Source organism: Jaculus jaculus, chromosome 6, assembly GCF_020740685.1.
Source record: "Jaculus jaculus isolate mJacJac1 chromosome 6, mJacJac1.mat.Y.cur, whole genome shotgun sequence".
In the NCBI taxonomy this organism is placed as follows: domain Eukaryota; kingdom Metazoa; phylum Chordata; class Mammalia; order Rodentia; family Dipodidae; genus Jaculus; species Jaculus jaculus.
The window spans coordinates 9,388,546-9,407,943 of NC_059107.1; the positions used below are offsets into that span (position 1 = coordinate 9,388,546).

The 19,398-nt window shown below is 47.5% G+C and overlaps 1 protein-coding gene across 5 annotated transcripts; it reads left to right on the forward strand.

Moving 5' to 3' along the window:
- Positions 1-228: 228 nt before the first annotated feature.
- Positions 229-19,366, forward strand: Cnot8 (CCR4-NOT transcription complex subunit 8). Of its 5 annotated transcripts, none has more exons than XM_045153273.1 (8): positions 229-373; positions 1,031-1,226; positions 5,340-5,524; positions 9,533-9,726; positions 13,023-13,184; positions 14,241-14,385; positions 15,579-15,689; positions 18,985-19,366. In XM_045153273.1, exons 3-8 carry the CDS (start codon positions 5,408-5,410, stop codon positions 19,132-19,134), a joined length of 879 nt encoding a protein of 292 aa, XP_045009208.1. In that variant the 5' UTR covers positions 229-373; positions 1,031-1,226; positions 5,340-5,407; the 3' UTR covers positions 19,135-19,366. The 5 variants fall into 5 exon arrangements, with proteins under 5 accessions (XP_045009208.1, XP_045009206.1, XP_045009207.1 ...); XM_045153271.1 differs by having other exon boundaries at positions 1,031-1,222; XM_045153272.1 differs by lacking the exon at positions 229-373 and adding an exon at positions 477-641 and having other exon boundaries at positions 1,031-1,222.
- The last annotated feature ends 32 nt before the right edge of the window (positions 19,367-19,398 follow it).

The following is a 19,398-nucleotide window of genomic DNA, read 5'->3' on the forward strand; positions in this document are numbered from 1 at the left end:
GTTTTTTTTTTGTTCTGCGCGTGCGCACTGCTTCCTCCAGCGAGCTCGTGGGCGGGCCTACCACGCTTCGGCGCCTGGGCGCGCCTAGGGGGCGGGGCGTGCGGGCCTCGCGTGACGCCAGAGAGCAGGCGAGTCGGCCGGATGTGTGGGTAGAGTGGCACGGCCTGGTCGTTTGGTGGCGCTACATAGGGCCGCTCTAGGCATCCAGGCGGCTGTCTCACTGGAGCTCTCGGTTCCAGGAACAGATCCGGGGCAGAAGGAGGAAGAGCTCCGGGTCAGGGGCTGTCGCCGCCGCCTCCGTTGTCGACGTCGCCGCTACCTGGACTCAGTCCGCCGGGTTGCCAGCCGCGCTCAGCGGGCTCTGCCGGCCAGGGTAAGCGGGGCCCTCCGCGTCCGAGGGAGGAGCGTGAGGCGGAAGCGTGCGGGGGCGAGCGAGCCGGCGGGCGGGCGCGCGCCGTCGGGGGTGGGAGAGCGGGGAGGACCGCACACATTGGCGGTGTTCTGGCGATGTGTGCCAGGACTTGGCCGAGCCCCGCGGGCTTCATGCTCTGTCGCGTCCATGGCCGCCCTCCGAGGTGCAGGCTGCTGCTGGCCAGCCCATTTCACAGCCTGGGCACACTGAGGACACGGAGGGTACGCGGGTACGTGGCCTGGCTTGAACCTGTGCAAGGCTGTCTCGCCGTCAGGCCTGCGATTGAAGTGGCTTTGCCTTGTGAACCAGCGCGCGGCGACACGGTTCCGAGTCGGAAGGGCCGCCGAGAACCGGGGCGGAAGGATGGCCAGGCCGGGAGCCGGGAGGACCTGAGTTTGAGGCTTTGCCTGGCCGTTCAGAGGGAGCCAGCTCTCCGACGTGGGGCGCGGGGTGGCGTGGAGACGTGGCCTGGAACCCCGCGGGGTGCACAGGTGGCCGCGCTTGCCCGGGGAGGACCCGCTGCCATTTCTTCGAACGGGCCGCTTCCTCTTCCGCCCGTCTTTGTTTTCCTCCTCTGGAAGCGGGAAGTGATGTCCGTTGTTTTCCTTGTCCACTCAGGCTAAAACGACGCTAGGAAGGCCGGAGACTCGTCCTGGTTCCTCGGAGGGCCGGCCCACAGAACTCGCGCCGGGCTTCGTTCTCTTCGGAGAGCCCTTCTGGATGAACGAGGAGCCCCGCGCAGAAGTTTGTGTCGCGGGCAGCCTGCTCTTGCGGGGACGCTGCGGGGAGGAACCTCAGTTAGTTCCAAGGGTGGGTATGTGTCTGTGTCTGCGAGCACCTCTCTCTTCCGCACAATTTCAGTTGTAACTGTGGGAGTCAAGTTTTAAAGTCAGCCTATGAGGCAAACGTTGAGTGTGATCAAAACTAGGCTTGCAAAGCCGGCCAGCCCGTGTTCAGTTCTCAGTAGTCCCCACGAAAACCCAGACTCCAAAAGTGAACCAGGGCCCTGATGTTTGTTTGAGAAGGCAAGAGTCCCTGGTGTGTCCGTACACACGCATGGGCACACAAATAAATGTTAGAAAGGGATGGACGAGGGAGATAGATGGCTCAGTGGCTAAAGGCGCTTGCTTGCAAAGCCCAGTGCCCATGTGAAGCTTGATGCCTACAATGGAGCATGCATCAGGAGTTTGTTTGCAGTGGCAAGAAGCCTTAGTGTGCCCATACACACACATTCTCTCTCATGAATTAAAAAAAAAAAAAATTCTTAGAGCGGTGCAAAGATTGAGATTGTAACTTTTTTTTTCCTGAAAAAAAAAGCACGTGCCTATAATCTCACAGCACTTAAAAGGCAGAGAGAGGTAGGAGGATCACTGAGTTTGAGGCCAGCCTGGGACTACATAGTGAATTCCAGGTCAGCCTGAGCTAGGGTGAGATCCTACCTCGAAAAAAACCCAGTAAATGAATACATAAATAATTAAAAAAAAGAAAGCAAGTACAGTCTTTTCCCTGTAGCCTACGATGGCCTTATTCTTCTGGCAATCCTCCTGCCTCAGCCTCTTGAGTGCATAATTGGCATCTTATTTCTGAGTATATCCAACATACAGTACCCCACTCCCCCAGATAGGGTCTTGCTCCACTCCAGACTGACCTGGAATTCACTATGTAGTCTCAAAGTGGCCTCAAATTCACAATGCTCCTCCTACCTCTGCCTTCCGGAGTGCTGGGGTTAAAGGTGTGTGCCACCATACCCCACTCAGTTTTTCTTTTTATTTATTTATTTATTTATTTGTTTTTTTAATTTTCGAGGGAGGGTCTTGTTCTAGCCCAGGCTCACCTGGAATTCACTATGTAGTCTCAAGCTGGCCTTGAACTCATAGCAGTCCTCCTACTTCTGCCTCCCAAGTGCTGGGATTAAAGGCATGTTCCACCACAGCCAGCTGCTGCTGCTTTTTTTTTTTTTTTTTTTTAAATTTATATTTACTTTACTTATTTTGGTTTTTCCAGGTAGGGTCTCACCCTAGCCCAGGCTGACCTTGTATTCACTGTGCAGTCTCAGGGTGGCCTCAAAACTCACTGTGATCCTCTTACCTCTGCCTCCCAAGTGCTGGGTTTAAAGGTGTGAGCCACCATGCTTGGCTTTATTTATTTGATAGTAAAAGAGGGAAAGAGGCAAACACACACACACACACAGAGAGAGAGAGAGAGAGAGAGAAGGGGGGAGGGAGGGAGAGAGAGAGAAAGAAAGAAATGAGAATGGACGCTCTAGGGCTTTCTGCCATTGCAAACAAACTCCAACACATGCACCACCTTGTGTAACTGGCTTACATGGGTCCTGGGGAATCAAACCCAGGTCCTTTGGCTTTGCAGACAAACACCTTAACTGCTAAGCCATCACTCCAACCCTCATGTATGTATGTATGTGTATGTGTATGTGTATATATATATATATATATATATATATAGAGAGAGAGAGAGAGAGAGAGAGAGAGAGAGAGAGAGAGAGAGAGAGAGAGTGTTAGTTTGCTTTTTTGAGGTAGGATCTCACTGTAGCTCAGGCTGACCTAGAATTCACTGTGTAGTCTCAGGGTGGCCTAGAACTCACAGCAATCCACCTACCTCTGCCTCACAAGTGCTGGGATTAAAGGCGTGTGTCACCATGCCCGGCTTTCTTTTTTAAAATATTTTGTTTATTTATTTATTTGAGAGAGAGAGCGAGCATGTGCGCAAGATGCAGATAGAGAGTGGGCACGCCAGGGTCTCTAGCCACTGCAAATGAATGCCACCTTGTGCATCTGGCTTTACATTGGTCCTGGGGAATTGAACTTGGGTCCTTAGGCTTTGCAGGCAAACGTGTTAACTTTTGAGCCACCTCTCCAGTCCCAACATAAAGTTTTTCTTTAAAATATAAAACTTGTTACTCTTTGGTTTTAGCCCCAGTTCAGTAATTCGGTTTCCTTTAAGGACTGAGCGTGTGTTAAAGCCTGAGGCGCAGGCAGAGAGTCCTGAGGCAGTGTGCCGTGGTGCCTGTCTTCCACTCCCAGTTGAGCCTGTGCTCACTGACTGGAAAATGGCAGACCAGTGGCTGGTCTCCAGTTGCTGTTTTCTGTCCTTTTTGGCCAGTATGTCCAGGGATTTTACTTGCTAAGTTAAGTGTGCATTGTGTGATTCCTAGTCTGTAAATGACAGCATCAGTAGCCCAGGCTATCCTAGGGTATGCTAAGTCTTGGGCCACGCTGGCCTCCCAAGAGCTGGGGTTACAGTGACCTGAGTCAGCACTCTTGACTAACACTTTTTCGGGGCCTGTAAGCTGTTGCTCATTTCCCTGCACCTTCCTAGCTTGGGGGTTTGCCAGTGCTGTCCATGGTGCAGCCCTGGCTTCTCAGGGACGGCGAACAGTCGCTTCTGTAGGGCTGGCTTCTTTAAACTGGAATATCTTGCACGTGGAGGACAGGGCCTTTACTTTTGTTTATTTTAAATGTTTTATGTGTGAATTATTTTCTTTTCTTTTCTTTTTTTTTTTTTTTTTTGGTTTTTCGAGGTAGGGTCTCACTCTGGTCCAGGCTGACCTGGAATTAACTGTCATCTCAGGGTGGCCTTGAACTCATGGCAATCCTCCTACCTCTGCCTCCCGAGTGCTGGGGTTAAAGGCGTGCGCCACCACGCCCGGCTGTATGAATTATTTTCAAGCAGAGAGAGGGAGAAACATGAAGAGAGAGAAAGGATGGGTGCACCACTGTCTCATGCCACTGGGAAGGAACTCCAGATGCGTGCACCACTTTGGTGTATCCAGCCCTACAGTACACGGGGACTAGGGAATCAGATCGGGGTTGTTAGGTTTTGCAGGCCTAACAGTGCCTTAACCACTGAGCAAACTCTCCAGCCCCTATCATTTATTTATTTATAATTTTTTAAAAATTTATTTGGGAGAGAACTGAGAGTGAGAGGGAGAGGCAGATAGAGAATGGGCATGCCAGGGCCTTCAGCTGCTGCAAATGAACTCCAGACATGTGCACCCCTTGTGTAACTGGCTAACATGGGTCCTGGGGAATGGAGCCTGGGTCCGTTGGTTTTTCAGGCAAATGCCTTAACCGCTAAGCCATCCCTATGTAGTCTCAGGGTGCCCTTGAACTCTCAGAGATCCTCCTACCTCTTCCTCCCAAATGCTGGAATTAAAGGTGTGTGCCACCATACCCGGCTTGAAAGATGGTATTAATTTGTTGTCATTTTTTTTCTTTTCTTTTTTATGTTTGTTTATTTATTTGAAAGTGACAGAGAAAGAGGCAGAGAGAGAGAGAGAGACAGACAGACAGAATGGGCACTCCAGGGCCTCCAGCCACTGCAAATGAACTCCAGATGCGTGTGCCCCTTTGTGCATCTGACTAACGTGGGTCCTGGGAAATTGAGCCTCGAGCCGGGGTCCTTAGGCTTCAGAGGCAAGTGCTTAACTGCTAAGCCATCTCTCCAGTCCTTTTTTCTTTTTAAAAAAAATTTTTTTGTTCTTATTTATTTATTTGAGAGTGGCAGAGAGAGAGAGAATGGGCACGCCAGGGCCTCCAGCTATTGCAAACGAACTCCAGATGCATGCGCCCTCTTGTGCCTCTGGCTAACGTGGGTCCTGGGGAATTGAGCCTTGAACTGGGGTCCTTAGGCTTCACAGGCAAGTGCTTAGCTGCTAAGCCATCTCTCCAGCCTTTATTGTTGTTTTTCAAGGTAGGGTATTGCTGTAGTCCAGGCTGACCTAGAATTCACTTTGTTGTCTTAGGGTGGCCTTGAACTCACAGTAATCCTCCTATCTTTGCTCCTGAGTGCTGGGATTAAAGGTGTGCTCCACCACACCGGTGAAAGACATTATTTTGAAGTCTTTGTTCTGTTGGCATCTTATGCTGCTGTGTAAGCTCATGTGCTTTCTAAACGTTTTTCCATCTAGATTGGATCCAGCGTGTGCCTTGCTCTCTTACATAGTTAGCTGGCAGTGACCTCCCAGGTGTCTTCAGGATGCCTGCAGCACTTGTGGAGAACAGCCAGGTTATCTGTGAAGTGTGGGCCAGCAATCTAGAGGAAGAGATGAGGAAGATCCGGGAAATTGTGCTCAGTTACAGCTACATTGCAATGGTGAGTAGGTCTTTTGTTTGAATGATCTCCCTCTGTGGGCTTCCAAGATATTTCATGTGCGAGTCTGGAAAAATGAGTGTAGTTCAGGAAAGCCGTGGTAAGCTAAACGTGATGGGAGTTTGTATTGTATCGTCAAGGTAGCCAGGGTCCCTGAGGTGGGTGTAATCTATAGTAACATGCCGTGTTCCTCTGTTTGAAAGTCGTCATTTATTTTAGTTTATTTTTTTTTGAGGTGGGGTTCCATGATAGCCCAGGCTGACCTAGAACTCGCCATGTAGCCCAGGGTGGCCTCCCACCTTAGCCACCTATTACTGGGATGAAAGGCAAGTGCCACTCTGCCCAGCCAAAAGTCTTTATTTTAGCTCCCCCACCTTTGGGTTTTTGTTTTTTGGGGGAGGGTCTCTAGCCCAGGCTGACCCTGAATTCACTATGTAGTCTCAGGGTGGCCTTGAACTCTCGGAGATCCTCCTACCTTTGCCTCCCGAGTGCTGGAATTAAAGGTGTGCCCCACCACGCCTGGGTCAATATCATGTTTTTAAAAAATTTAATGTTATTTCATCATAGTTGATTTTCAAGTTGCTGGTTACTTTAAAGGTTCTTAATATTTATTGCCAAGTTTCCCTCTACTTCAGGGTGGCCTCAGAACTCATGGTGGTCCTCCTCTCTCTGCCTCCCCGCCCCATCTTGCCATTTGAGTGCTGCTGTGCTCATCTGTGTAAATCTTTACAGTGGGAGCTTCGTGCCCATAGGCATCTGTTCCACATGTTTTCAGAAATGTTCAGACATTTTGTTGCTTGTAGTAGTTAGAAATCCTGACACTTGTCTTAAGTTCCAGATTTCTCTCGTTTTTGGAAAAATGGAAGATGTGACGGCCTAAGGTGCGCTCTCCTGCCTGACATTGAGTGTTGAGGGAGAGTGTCATGGCATGTGCTGCAGCTCTTTCCTGCCCCCTGCTGGAGACTGTTGTCACAGCCCCTTCACTCCTTCCACTAGTTGCTCCCTTTGCAGCTCTCACTTCAGTAAGTGTAGCACTGGCGTGCTCACCTGAGGGTTAGGGTTAGCATTTCATGGCTTTGGTTCTTTTTGTTTGTCTGCCTTTATTTGAGGCAGGGTTTCATGTATCTTGGGCTGGCCTCAAACTTGCTGTGTAGCTTTGAATGACCTGGAACTTTGATGCTTCTTCTCCCCCCCACCTTTTTTTTGAGGTAGAGTCACTCTAGTCCAGGTTGACCTGGAATTCTGTTTCTCAGGGTGACCGCAACCTCACGGTGATCCTCCTATCTCTGCCTCCCCAGTTCTGGGATTAAAGGTGTGCGCCACCACGCCCGGCTTTCTTCTCCCCTACTGAATGCTAGGTTTGCAGATGTCTTTATGTGATGCTGCAGTGGAGCTCAGGACCTCGTGTGTGCCGGGTAGGCGCTCTGCCTACTGAGCCACGTCCACAGCCCCTCAGTTCAGTGCTCTTGTTTTCTTTTTCCCGAATGTCTCATTGAGTCCATGTCTTGTGGTTCTTTTTCTTGTTGCTTGTGTGTGGTGTGTACCCGTGCATATGCCTATATACAGCACCCTATTTTATATCAGCCTCCTGAGAGTTGGGAATAAAGGTGTGTACCACCACACCTGGCTGTTTTCTGCCCATTCTTTTCTTGGTGGTGGTGGGGAAGTGTTGAGGTAGCCCAGGCTGAGTGAGACCTACCTTGTAAAAACAAACAAAATATTTTTATTTATTTGAAAGTGAGAGAAAGGGGAAGGGAGGGAGAAAATGGGCAAGCTAGAGCCTCTTGCTGCTGCAAACAAACTCCAGATGCATATGTCCACTTTCTGCATCTGGTTTTACATGGGTGTGGGGGAATTTGACCTGGGTCACCAGGCTTTGCAAGCAAGTGCCTTTAACAGCTTTTTAACTGCTGAGCCATCCCTCTAGCCCTCTTTTTAAAATTTTTTAATTTTTTTAGCCTTCTTTTTTTTTTTTTTGAGGTAGGATCTTACTTTATCCCAGACTGACTAACGCTCTCTAGTCCTAGAGTGGTCTCAAACTCACGTTGATCCTCCTGTCTCTGCCTCCTGAGTGCAGGGATTAAAGGTGCATGCCACTGCTCCTACCTTTTTTTTTTTTGTTTTTGGTATTTTAAAGGTAAGGGTCTCTCTCTAGCCCACACTGACCTGGAACTCACACTGCAGTTCCAGACTGCCCTTGAACTCACAGTGATCCTCCTACCACTCTGAGAACTGGGATTAAAGGCCTGTGCTACCATGCCTGGCTAAAAATAAGCCTTTTCTTTCTTTTTTTTTTTTAAATATAATTTATTTATTTATTAAGAGAATAAGAATGGGTGGGCTAGAGCCTCCAGCCACTGCAAACAAACTCCAGACACATGCGCCCCCTTGTGCATCTGGTTTATGTGGGCCCTGGATAGTCAAACCTGTATCCTTTGGCTTTGCAGGCAAATACCTTAACTCTCCAGTCCCTTCTTTTTACTCTTTAATGGTAAGATAAGGTAGGAAGTAGAACCTTCTTTCTCCGAAGACACTTATTGAACAACTTTGCATATGGCCGTTCAGGAGTGGTTGGTTTAGGTCGGGGCTCATTCTAGCCCAGGCTGGCTTTCATCTCATAGCCATCCTCCCGCCTCTGCCTCCCAAGCACTGGGATTAAATGGGCGTGTGCTACCACATCTATCTTTTTTTCTTTTTATTAATTGAAAGAGAGAAAGGAAGAGGGTTGGGGGGAGAGTGAGTTTGGTGTGCCTTTATGCATCTTGCTTCGCATGTGTACTGGTGAATTGAATCTGTACTTGCAGGCTTTGCAAGCAAGTACCTTTAACTGCTGAGCTATTTTCCCAGACACCTATTGCCCATTCTTCTTTTAGCCAGTGTTTTACTTATCCCTGAGCTTGTCCCCCCATCCCCCCCCCCCCCCAGGTAGGGTCTCACTCTAGCCCAGGCTGACCTGGGATTCACTATGTAGTCTCAAGGTGGCCTGGAACTCATAGTGATCCTCCTACCTCTGCCTCTCAAGTGCCAGGATTAAAGGCGTGCACCACCACACCTGGCTGTTTTTTCTTCCTTTCTTTATTTGCAAGTGCAGAGAGAGAGAGACAGACAGACAGACAGAGACAGACACAGAATGGGTACAACAGAGCCTCTAGCCACTGCAAATAAATTCCAGACACGCCACTTTGTACATCTGGCTTTACATGGGTACTGGGGAATTAACACAGGCTGTGAAGTTTTGCAAGCAAGCGCCTTAACCATGAACAATCTCTCCAGCCCAAAAATATTCTTTCTTTATTTTTTTTTGGTTTTTCGAGGTAAGGTCTCACTCTAGCCCAGGCTGACCTAGAATTCATTCACTCTATTCTCAGGGTGGCCTGGACCTCACAGTGATCCTCCCACCTCTGCCTCCTGAGCGCTGGGATGGAAGGCGTGTTCTGATTGCGTATCTGGTCAGTGCCTTCCACATGCGCGGCCTAGACTCTTCACACTTCTGTGCAAAGCTGCTGAGGCTGGTCCTACTCAAGAGAGTTCAATAAGAACAGGGTCATAGCCAGGCGTGGTGTGCGCCTTTCATCCCAGCACTCGGATGGCAGAGGTAGGAGGATTGCCATGAGTTCCAGGCCACCCTGAGACTACAGAGTGAATTCCAGGTCAGCCTGGGCTGGAGTGAGACCCTACCTCGAAAAAAACAAAACAAAACAAAACAGGATTTCCTTTTGGGCCAGGCATAGTGGTGCACACCTTTAATCCCAGCACTCAAGAGGCAGAGGTAGGAGAATCACTGTGAGTTTGAGGCCACCCTGAGACTACATAGTGAATTCCAGATCAGCCTGAACTAGAGCAAGACCCTACCTTGAAAAACAACAACAACAAAAAAAAAAAAAAAAAAATTTTTGTGCTAAAAATGGGGCTTATCATGTAACTTTCATTAATTGAGGTAAATTTTAATTTATGTATTATTTCAGCACCTAATGTGTTTGAAAGCTAATGGTGAGAGGCTTTGTTCCCTAGGACACAGAGTTTCCCGGTGTTGTGGTGCGGCCCATTGGTGAATTTCGCAGTTCCATAGATTACCAGTACCAGCTTCTGCGGTGCAATGTGGACCTCTTAAAAATCATCCAGCTGGGCCTCACGTTCACAAACGAGAAGGGAGAATATCCTTCTGGAATCAACACGTGGCAGTTCAACTTCAAGTTTAATCTCACGTGAGTAGCTGAGGCACTACTCAGTCTTTGTCTTTATTTATTTATTTTTAATTTATTTTTATTTTTAGGTTTTGTCTTAAATAACTGTGTATTTTGCTGATTGGAAGGTTTGTGTTCTCTGAACCCAGGGGGATGTTGGGTATTATAGTCTAGAAGAAGCTTGACCAGGAAGCTTCATTTTCTTTAAAGGCTCTTACGGCTTCTCATGACTAGGACAAGGCATCCAGGGTTGGGTGAGCTGCGCCATGGCAGAGCACCGGCCCAGCATGTGCACTGTCCTCACTTGCTCCCACACTGTAACACGGGGGCGGGAGAGGCGGGGAAGACAACCCAACGAAAAATTAGCAAAAGGGCTAGAGAGATGGCTTAGTGGTTAAGGCACTTGCCTGTGAAGCCTAAGAACTCATGTTCAAATCTCCAGGTCCCACGAAGCCAGACGCAAGCACACAATATTACTCATGGGCCATAAGGGGCACACGCGTCTGGAGTTCATTAGCAGCAGCCTGAAAGTAGTCCTGGCATGCCATTTTTTCTCTCTCTGCCTCTCTCCCTCAAAAAAAAAAAAAAGCAAAAGAGCTAAGTTGACATTTCCCGGAGAATATATACCTGATGTTCATTAAGGCCATGAAATGAAAAGAAAACATTTGTCTTTAGGGAAATGCCACACCTTACCCACTGCAGTGGCTGTAAGACAGTAATGCTTAATTAGCAGAACTTGGTAAAACAAATGTAGGTGTTGGTAAGGGTGTAGGGAAGTTGGAATCCTTACACATTGCTCATGGGGGTATAGAATTGTTTGGAACTTCTTGGAACAAAGGTTGATAGATCTTTAAAGTGTAAACAGTTATCATATGACCCAGCATTTGCACTCCTAGCCCAGGCTGACCTGGAATTCACTGTGTATTCTTAGGGTGGCGTGTGCCACCATGCCCGACTCTTATTTTTATTTTTATTTTTTATTTTTATTTTTTTTTCAAGGTAGGGTCTCACTCTAGCCCAGGCTGACCTGGAATTCACTGTGGAGTCTCAGGGTGGCCTCGAACTCAAGGCGACCTCCTACCTCTGCCTCCCGAGTGCTGGGATTTAAAAGGCGTGTGCCACCACGCCCAGCTTTTATTTTTATTTAAAAAAAATATTTATTTAGGGCTGGAGAGATAGCAGTTAAGGCGTTTGCTTGCAAAGCCAAAGGACTCAGGTTCAACTCCTAGGACCCACATAAGCTAGATGCATGAGGGAGCACACGTGTCTGGAGTTTGTTTGCAGTGGCTGGAGGCACTGACATACCCATTCTCTATCTGCCTCTTTCTCTTTCCTTCTCTCTCTCTCAAATAAATAAGTGAAAATATTTTAAAAAACTTATTTGGGGGCGGGGGAAGAGGCAGATCGAGAGAAAGAGAGAATGGGCACGCCAGGGCCTATAGTCACTGCTCACAAACTCCGGACACATGTGCCCCCTTGTGCATCCGGCTTACGTGGGTCCTAGGGAATTGAACTGGGGTCCTTAGGCTTCACAGGCAGATGCTTTAACAACTAAGCCATTTCCCCAGCCCTCTTTTTATTTTTTAAAATTTATTTATTTGCAAGCAGAGAGAGAGCATGGATAGGGCCTGTAGCTGTTGCAAATAAACTTCATATGCATGCACCACGTAGTGCATCTGGCTTTTCATGGGTCCTGGGGAATCTGACCTGGGTAACTAGGTTTTATAGGCAAGTGCCTTAAACCTGAGCCATCTCTCCAGCCCTGCAAAATTTTTTTCAGGGTCCTGCTCTCATTTCTATTGGATGTATACTTAGAAGTGGGGTTGCTGGATCACATGGTAGTTCTCCCTCCTCCCCCTTTCTCCTTCTCCTGTGGGCTCTGTGGTCAGGGATGACCTTGAGTTCTTTTTGATCCTCCTGCTTCTCCCTCCCCAGTGCTGGGATTATAGGTGTGCACCGTCATACCTGTCTCAGATACCGTCATACCTGTCTCAGATACCGTCATACCTGTCTCAGATACCGTCATACCTGTCTCAGATACCGCTCTTTGTTTATTTACCTTTGGGAACTATGTAGCTGAGGATGCCCTTGAACTCCTGACCTTGCCTCTGGGGTTCTGAGTGTGGGTGGCCGGCCAGGGTGGTAGTAGTTCGCTGCCTGTGTTCCCTACTGGGTCCTGGTTCTTCAGGACTCTGGTTTACTGGGCGTCAGGACATTGGAAGAAGCATTTGATAGCTAGGAATATTTTGCTTTTAAATTTTATTATTTATTGAGATATTTGCAGGCAGAGATGAGGGAAGAGAGAGAGAGAGAAAATGGGTGTGCCAAGGCCTCCAGCCCCTGCTAATAAACTTTAGATGCTTGTCTCACTTTGGAATTAAACCCTGGGCTGTCAGGCTTTGAAAGCAGGTGCCTTTAACCACTGAGTTATCTCTCCAGCCCTGAAATGTTTTTCTTTTTTCTTTTCTTTTCTCCAGGTAGGATCTCACTCAGGTCCAGGCTGACCTGGAATTCACTATGTGGTCTCAGGCCTTGAACTCATGAAGATCCTCCTACTTCTGCCTTCCGAGTGCCAGGATTAAAGGTGTGCACCACTATGCCTGGCGACTTTTTTAGGAGGATCTCTGTGAATTCGAGGCCATCCTGAGACTGCATAGTGAATTTCAGGACAGCCTGAGCTAGAGTGAGACCCTACCTTGAAAAAAAAAAAAAAATTTATGGAGAGAGAGAAGGGGTGTGCCAGGGCTTCTAGCCACTGCAAACAAACTCCAGATGCATGTGCTACCATGTGCATCTGGCTTACATGGGTTTTGGGGAATTAAACCTGATTCCTTAGTCTTTGTAGGCAAGTGCCTTAACTGCTAAGCCATCTCTTCAGCCTGACCTTTTTCTTTTTCAATATATAATTTATTTTTACTCATTTGAGAGAAAGAGTAAGAATGGGCACACCAGAGCCTCCAGCCACTGCAAAACTCCAGACACGTGCCGCCTTGTGCATCTGGGTTATGTGGGTCCTGGGGAATTGAACCTGGGTCCTTTGGCTATGCAGGCAAATGCCTTAACTGCTAAGCCATCTCTCCAGCTTTTTTCTTCCTTTAATAGTGAGAGAATATAGATCTTTTCTAAATTAGAAAGTTTAGGGTGGGAGATAAAGTACATTTTTCATGTGTTTTAAATGCTTGTGGAAATGGATGCTATTAGATCATGAGAATTGTCTCAAGAGTGCTCGTACTGTAAAATTGGAGGGTGATGGGAATGTTACTGCTTCCTGCTTCTTTTCCACGTGTACAGCCAGTGAATGAGTCCTTGTGTTGTAGAGAGGACATGTACTCCCAGGATTCCATTGACCTCCTCGCTAACTCAGGCCTGCAGTTTCAGAAGCACGAAGAGGAAGGGATTGACACGCTGCACTTTGCAGAGCTGCTTATGACTTCAGGAGTGGTTCTCTGTGACAATGTCAAGTGGCTCTCATTTCACAGGTCAGTCCCAGAGAACATGTTTCCCTCTGTCTCTTGTTAAGTTTCAGTGGGGAAGAATTGGAATATTTTTGAAAATTTATTTATTTATTTATTTATTTATTTATTTATTTATTTGAGAGAGAGAGAGAGAGAGAGAATGGATGCACCAGGGGCTCCACCCACTACCAACGAACTCAGATGCATGCACCCCTTGTGCATCTGGCTTACGTGGGTCCTGGAGAGTCAAACTGAGGTCCTTTGGCTTTGCAGGCGAATGCCTTAACCACTAAGCCATCTCTGCAGCCCTCTGGAATCATTTTTGCAGTCCCACCAGCTCTGTTCTGCTCACCAGCAGTTGTAAGTTGAAAGTGGCGCGCACTGCTGTGAGTCAGACTTGCAGAGGAGCACGGGCAGGCGCACGGCGTGGCCTCAGTGCTGCCGTCCTGGGGGAGGGAGAGGGTTGCATGTATGGTTTTCTTTACCAACTACTCAAAAAGGCATTTTACATTTTCACACTTTTAGAGTTTTGATGGCTCAAATCACATTTACAAATGCTTGGTCTCTATTTTATTTTATTTATTTTTTTTAATTTTATTATTTTATTTTATTTTATTTATTTATTTTATTTTATTTTATTTTATTTTATTTTATTTTATTTTATTTTATTTTATTTATTTGAGAGCGACAGACACAGAGAGAAAGACAGATAGAGGGAGAGAGAGAGAATGGGCGCGCCAGGGCTTCCAGCCTCTGCAAACGAACTCCAGACGCGTGCGCCCCCTTGTGCATCTGGCTAACGTGGGACCTGGGGAACCGAGCCTCGAACTGGGGTCCTTAGGCTTCACAGGCAAGCGCTTAACCGCTAAGCCATCTCTCCAGCCCTGCTTGGTCTCTTGAACGACCTACCTGAGTGGCCTGTGCTATCCTGTGTTGTTACTTGGTGACAGTTCAGATTACAGTAGGCTGTCAGGTGTATGTTCTCTGGAAGGACAAAGTCGCCGTCAGCAGGCAGTAGTGGTGTTTACACACATAAGGTAGGTGCGTGCTTTCTCACCGCCCCGCCTCTTCCGCCTTCAGCGGCTACGACTTTGGCTACATGGTGAAGTTGCTCACAGATGCCCGACTGCCCGAAGAAGAGCACGAGTTCTTCCATATTCTGAGTCTCTTCTTCCCATCCATTTATGATGTGAAATACCTGATGAAGAGCTGCAAAAACCTTAAGGTAGACTTTTTTTTTTTTTCCCTCGAGGTTAGGGTCTTGCTCTAGCCCAGGGTGACCTGGAATTCTCTATGTAGTCTCAGGGTGGCCTCGAACTCTCAGCAGTCCTCTTACATCCGCCTCCCAAGTGCTGGGATTAAAGGTGTGCGCCACCACTCCTGGCTCACCCCAGTCTTTCAACTGTGGAGTCCTGATCTTTAACCCCGGAGTATCCCCGCCCCACACAGGCTTTTCCGAGTGGAAGCAGTACAGCAACTAAACCTTCACGGCAGGCTTGTCACCTTGCTTTATGCTGTGTTCTGTTTTGCGTGCATCTGGGTTCACTGGCACAGGGCTTGGCATGTTTTTGTTGCAACCTGGGTACAAAGAGAGCCCCGTTTCTTTCATCCTGAGGACCAGGAAAACTAGTGAAATAGTTGGCAATATAAGACCATGTATATTAAAATAAAATTGTATTTATTTATTTATTTGAGAGAGGGGCAGCAAATGGGTGCACTAGGGCCTCTAGCCACTGCAAATGAACTCCAGAAACATGCACCAACTTGTATGTCTGGTTTTATGTGGGTGAGTCAAACTCAGGTCCTTAGGCTTTGCAAACCAAACAAACACCTTAACCACTGAGTCATCTCTCCAGCCCCATATGCAGTTTTTTAAGGATAGTTTTGTACTATCCCATATTCTCAGAGGGGTTTTGAACTGTAGAAAGTTCAAGAAATTAACTACTCTAAGAAATTGTTGATGTAAGCGATTTGCTGTCTCAAGCTGGACTGACATGTATCATTTCCAACCTCCTTTTATAGCAGTACATGTAGTATGGGCTATTGCCTGGCAAAACTAGCCATAGTAAAGAAAGGGATAGCTGGGCATAGTGGCTAATTTAATCCCAGTATTCGGGAGGCTGAGGTAGAATTGCTATAAGTTCCAGCCAGCCTGGGCTACAGAATGAGTTCCAGGTTAGCCTGAGCTAAAGTAAGAGCCTTCCACACAACAACAGGAATAAAAACAATTGAGGAACCAAAAGTTGAATATGACACAGTGTGTCAGAAAGGTCTAAAATCTGAGTCCTGAGGCCTAGAAGTGGTCTGTCCCCTGCATGGCCCCACTGTTAAGTGAACTCATGTGTGACTGTTTACAGCTGAGCCCAAGAGGACGATTGGGTGTTGGGTGTGTGCTGCCCTTGCGTTCTTTCCTTCCAGGGGGGTCTTCAGGAAGTGGCGGACCAGCTGGATTTGCAGAGGATCGGGAGGCAGCACCAGGCAGGCTCGGACTCCTTGCTGACCGGAATGGCATTCTTCAGGATGAAGGAGGTAAGCTGTGGGAGTGTGAGGCTCTCTGGAGTGGGTGGGTGCATCACTGACAGAAGGCTAAGGAGGTAGGTGACCTATATGATGAAATGTGCTGCCTGCATGGTTTGTGATGGAAGTTGACAGCCACTATGAAAACAGTCACCTTTGTGTGTTATGACGTGACAGAGGCTCTTTGAGAATAGCTGCTTCTGGAGGCGCTAGTGTGTGCTCCTGTCCCCAGCTCACTGGTGCTCCTAGCCCTCCAATTATTATGCTTTCTTCTGGATTTTACAACAGGAATGTATTAGTTAGATCACTACTAATGCTGTTCAAGTCTCCTATAGCTCTTAAATAAGACTGAAGTGGGGGCTGGAGAGATGGCTTAGCGGTTGAGTGTTTGCCTGTGAAGCCTAAGGACCACGGTTCGAGGCTCGATTCCCCAGGACCCACGTTAGCCAGATGCACAAGGGGGGAGATGCATGCGTCTGGAGTTCTTTTGCAGTGGCTGGAAGCCCAGGTGCGCCCATTCTCTCTCTGCCTTTCTCTCTGTGTCTGTTGCTCTCAAATAAATAAATAAATGAACAAAAAAAGATTAAAAAAAAAATCCTCTTTAAAAAAAAAAAGATTGAAGTGGGCTGGAGAGATGGCTTAGCCATTAAGGTATTTTTCTGCAAAGCCAAAGAACCCATGTAGCCCAGATGCACAAGGTGGCACATGTGTCTGGAATTCGTTTGCAGTGACTGGAGACTGATATGCTTATTTTCTCTCTCTCAAATAAATAAATATTTTTTATAAAAGATTGCAGGCTGGATAAATGGCTTAACAGTTAAGGCATTTGCCTGCAAAGCCAAAGGATCTAGGTTCTAATCCCCAGGACCCATGTAAGCCAGATGCACAAGGTGGCACATGTGTCTGCAGTTCATTCACAGTGGCTGGAGGCCCTGGCACGTCTGTTCCCCCCCTAAATAAATAACAATAAAAAAAAGGTTGAATTGCTCTTAAGGTTTTTCACCTACCTACCTTTTGTTTTCTTTTTCCTTCTTTTAAATAATTACCTACTCTTAGGTTTAAAAATATATTTTAGGGGGCTGGAGAGATGGCTTAGCGGTTAAGCTCTTGCCTGTGAAGCCTAAGGACCCCAGTTCGAGGCTCGGTTCCCCAGGTCCCACGTTAGCCAGATGCACAAGGGGGCGCACGCGTCTGGAGTTCGTTTGCAGAGGCTGGAAGTCCTGGCACGCCCTTTCTCTCTCTCTCCCTCTATCTGTCTTTCTGTGTCTGTCGCTCTCAAATAAATAAATAAATAAATAAATAAATTATATATATATATATATATATATATATATATATATATATATATATTTGAGGGCCGGAGAGATGGCTTAGTAGTTAAGCGCTTGCCTGTGAAGCCTAAGGACCCCAGTTTGAGGCTCGGTTCCCCAGGACCCACGTTAGCAGTTGCACAAGGGGGCGCACGCATCTGGAGTTCGTTTGCACTGGCTGAAGGCCCTGGCGTGCTCTGTCTGCCTCCTTGTCTCTGTCGCTTTCAAATAAATAAACAGAAAATTAAAAATATATTTGAGCTGAGCATGGTGGTACATGCCTTTAATCCCAGCCCTACAGAAGGAGATGTAGGATTGCCATGAGTTTGATGCCAGCCTGGGACTACAGAGTGAGTGCTAGGTCAACCTGGATAAGTGTCATATCTCGGGGGGGGGATTTATATAATTTATATATATTTATATAATATATATATATATAATTATATGTGTGTGTATGTGTGTATATATATATATATGTGTGTGTATATATATATACACACATACACATACACACACACACACACATGGGGGCTGGAGAGATGGTTTAGCAGTTAAAGGAACTTGCTTGCAAAACCTGATGGCCTGGGCTTGGTTCTCTAGTACCTACGTAAAGCCAGATGCTCTTAAAGCAAATGGCACATGCATCTGGACTTTATTTGCAGCGACAGGAGATCCTGGCATGCCCATTCCTTCTCTCTCTGCCTGAAAATAGATAAAAATTTCTGGGGGTGATGGCGCATACCTTTAATTCTGGCACTCAGGAGGCAGAGGTAGGAGGATCACTGTGAGTTTTAGGCCACCCTGAGAGTATTCCAGGTCAATGTGAGCTGGAGACCCTACCTCACAAAACCAAAAAAAAAAATAATAATAATAATAATTAAATTAAAAAAAAAATCTGGAAAGACTAAGAAACTGCCTTGAAAGATTAAACTTTTTGTGTGTGCATGCCTGCGTGCAAAAGCATGTGCTCCAACTAGGACGTTCTACCTCTGCAAATGAGCACCAGACACTTGGTCCCACTTTTTAACATCCGGCTTATGGGCAGCTTGGGAACTGAACCGAGGCTGGCAAGCCCAGCCCTGAATTAAAATGATTTTATTGACACTTTGAAGGAGTGAACAAGACTCAGTGTCATGAGGGGCTGGCGTAGGCTTCCTTCTAGAACGGAGTGGAGAGGGCGTGCAGGGCTCTTTGTTGCTCTTGGACACTGTATGGCGTCTGTAGTCTTGTCAGCTTTCTGCTGTTGTGATACACATCTGAGGTCAGGAAAGAGGACACATTGCCAGGCATGGTGGCACCCACCTTTAAATCCCAGCACTTGGGAAGGAAAGGTATGAGGATGGCCATGAGTTCACGGCCACTCTGATACTACATAGTGAATTCCAGGTCAGCCTGGGCTAGAGTGAGTACCTACCTTGGTAAAAAGAAGAAAAAACAAGTTTATTTTGGTTCGGTTTCAGAGGTCTTGCTCCATGGCTGGCTCCATTTTGGACTTGTGGGTTCACTTCATGGCAGAGGGAAGAGGCTGTGATCCACCCCAGCTGCCCTTCCAGGCTGTGCCCAGATCACTTCCACTAGGCCCCACTTCTTCTTTTTTTTTTTTTTTTTCTCTTTTGGTTTTTCGAGGTAGGATCTCACTCTAGCCTGGGCTAACCTCTAATTCACTGTGTAGTCTCTTGCTGGCCTTGGGATCATGGTGATCCTCCTTCCCTTGCCTCCTGGTTGTTAGGATTAAAGGTGTGTGCCACCACACCTGGCTTAAAAAATATTTGCAAGGAGAGAGAATGGGCACACCCAGACCTCTTGCCACTGTAAATGAATATGCATCTGGTTTTACATGGGAATTGAACACAGGCCATTAGGCTTTGCAAGTAAGTGCCTTAACTCCCGAGGCTCAAGTCTGACTGCAGGCAGCCTGCACGAAGAGAGGTTTGGTGCCTGTCTGCTGCGTTACTGCCGGAGCTGCCTGGTCCTCACTGCCGTCCTCTGTTCCGCAGCTGTTCTTTGAGGACAGTATTGATGATGCCAAGTACTGTGGGCGCCTCTACGGCCTGGGCACGGGGGTGGCCCAGAAGCAGAGCGAGGATGCAGACTCTGCCCAGGAGAAGGTGAGCATCCTGGCGGTGATTAGCGGCATGCAGCAGTGATGCTGACCGGACCTGCCCACCATCTGCGCCCAGCAGAGACTTGGGGTTTTCTTTCAAGAGCGCTTTATTTGAGATCCAGTGGAGAGGAGCTTGCTCTGAATTTTGTAACCAGGTCTTCCTTGTTCCTCAAGCCCATGCCCCTCCTCTCCGTTGCCTCTTGCTACCAGCATCCATGACACCTTTACAAATTGTCCAGGATGTCATACAAACCAGTAAACTGTATATAACTCGTGTTGTTGTCGTTCTTTCTCTGGGTTCTGTTGC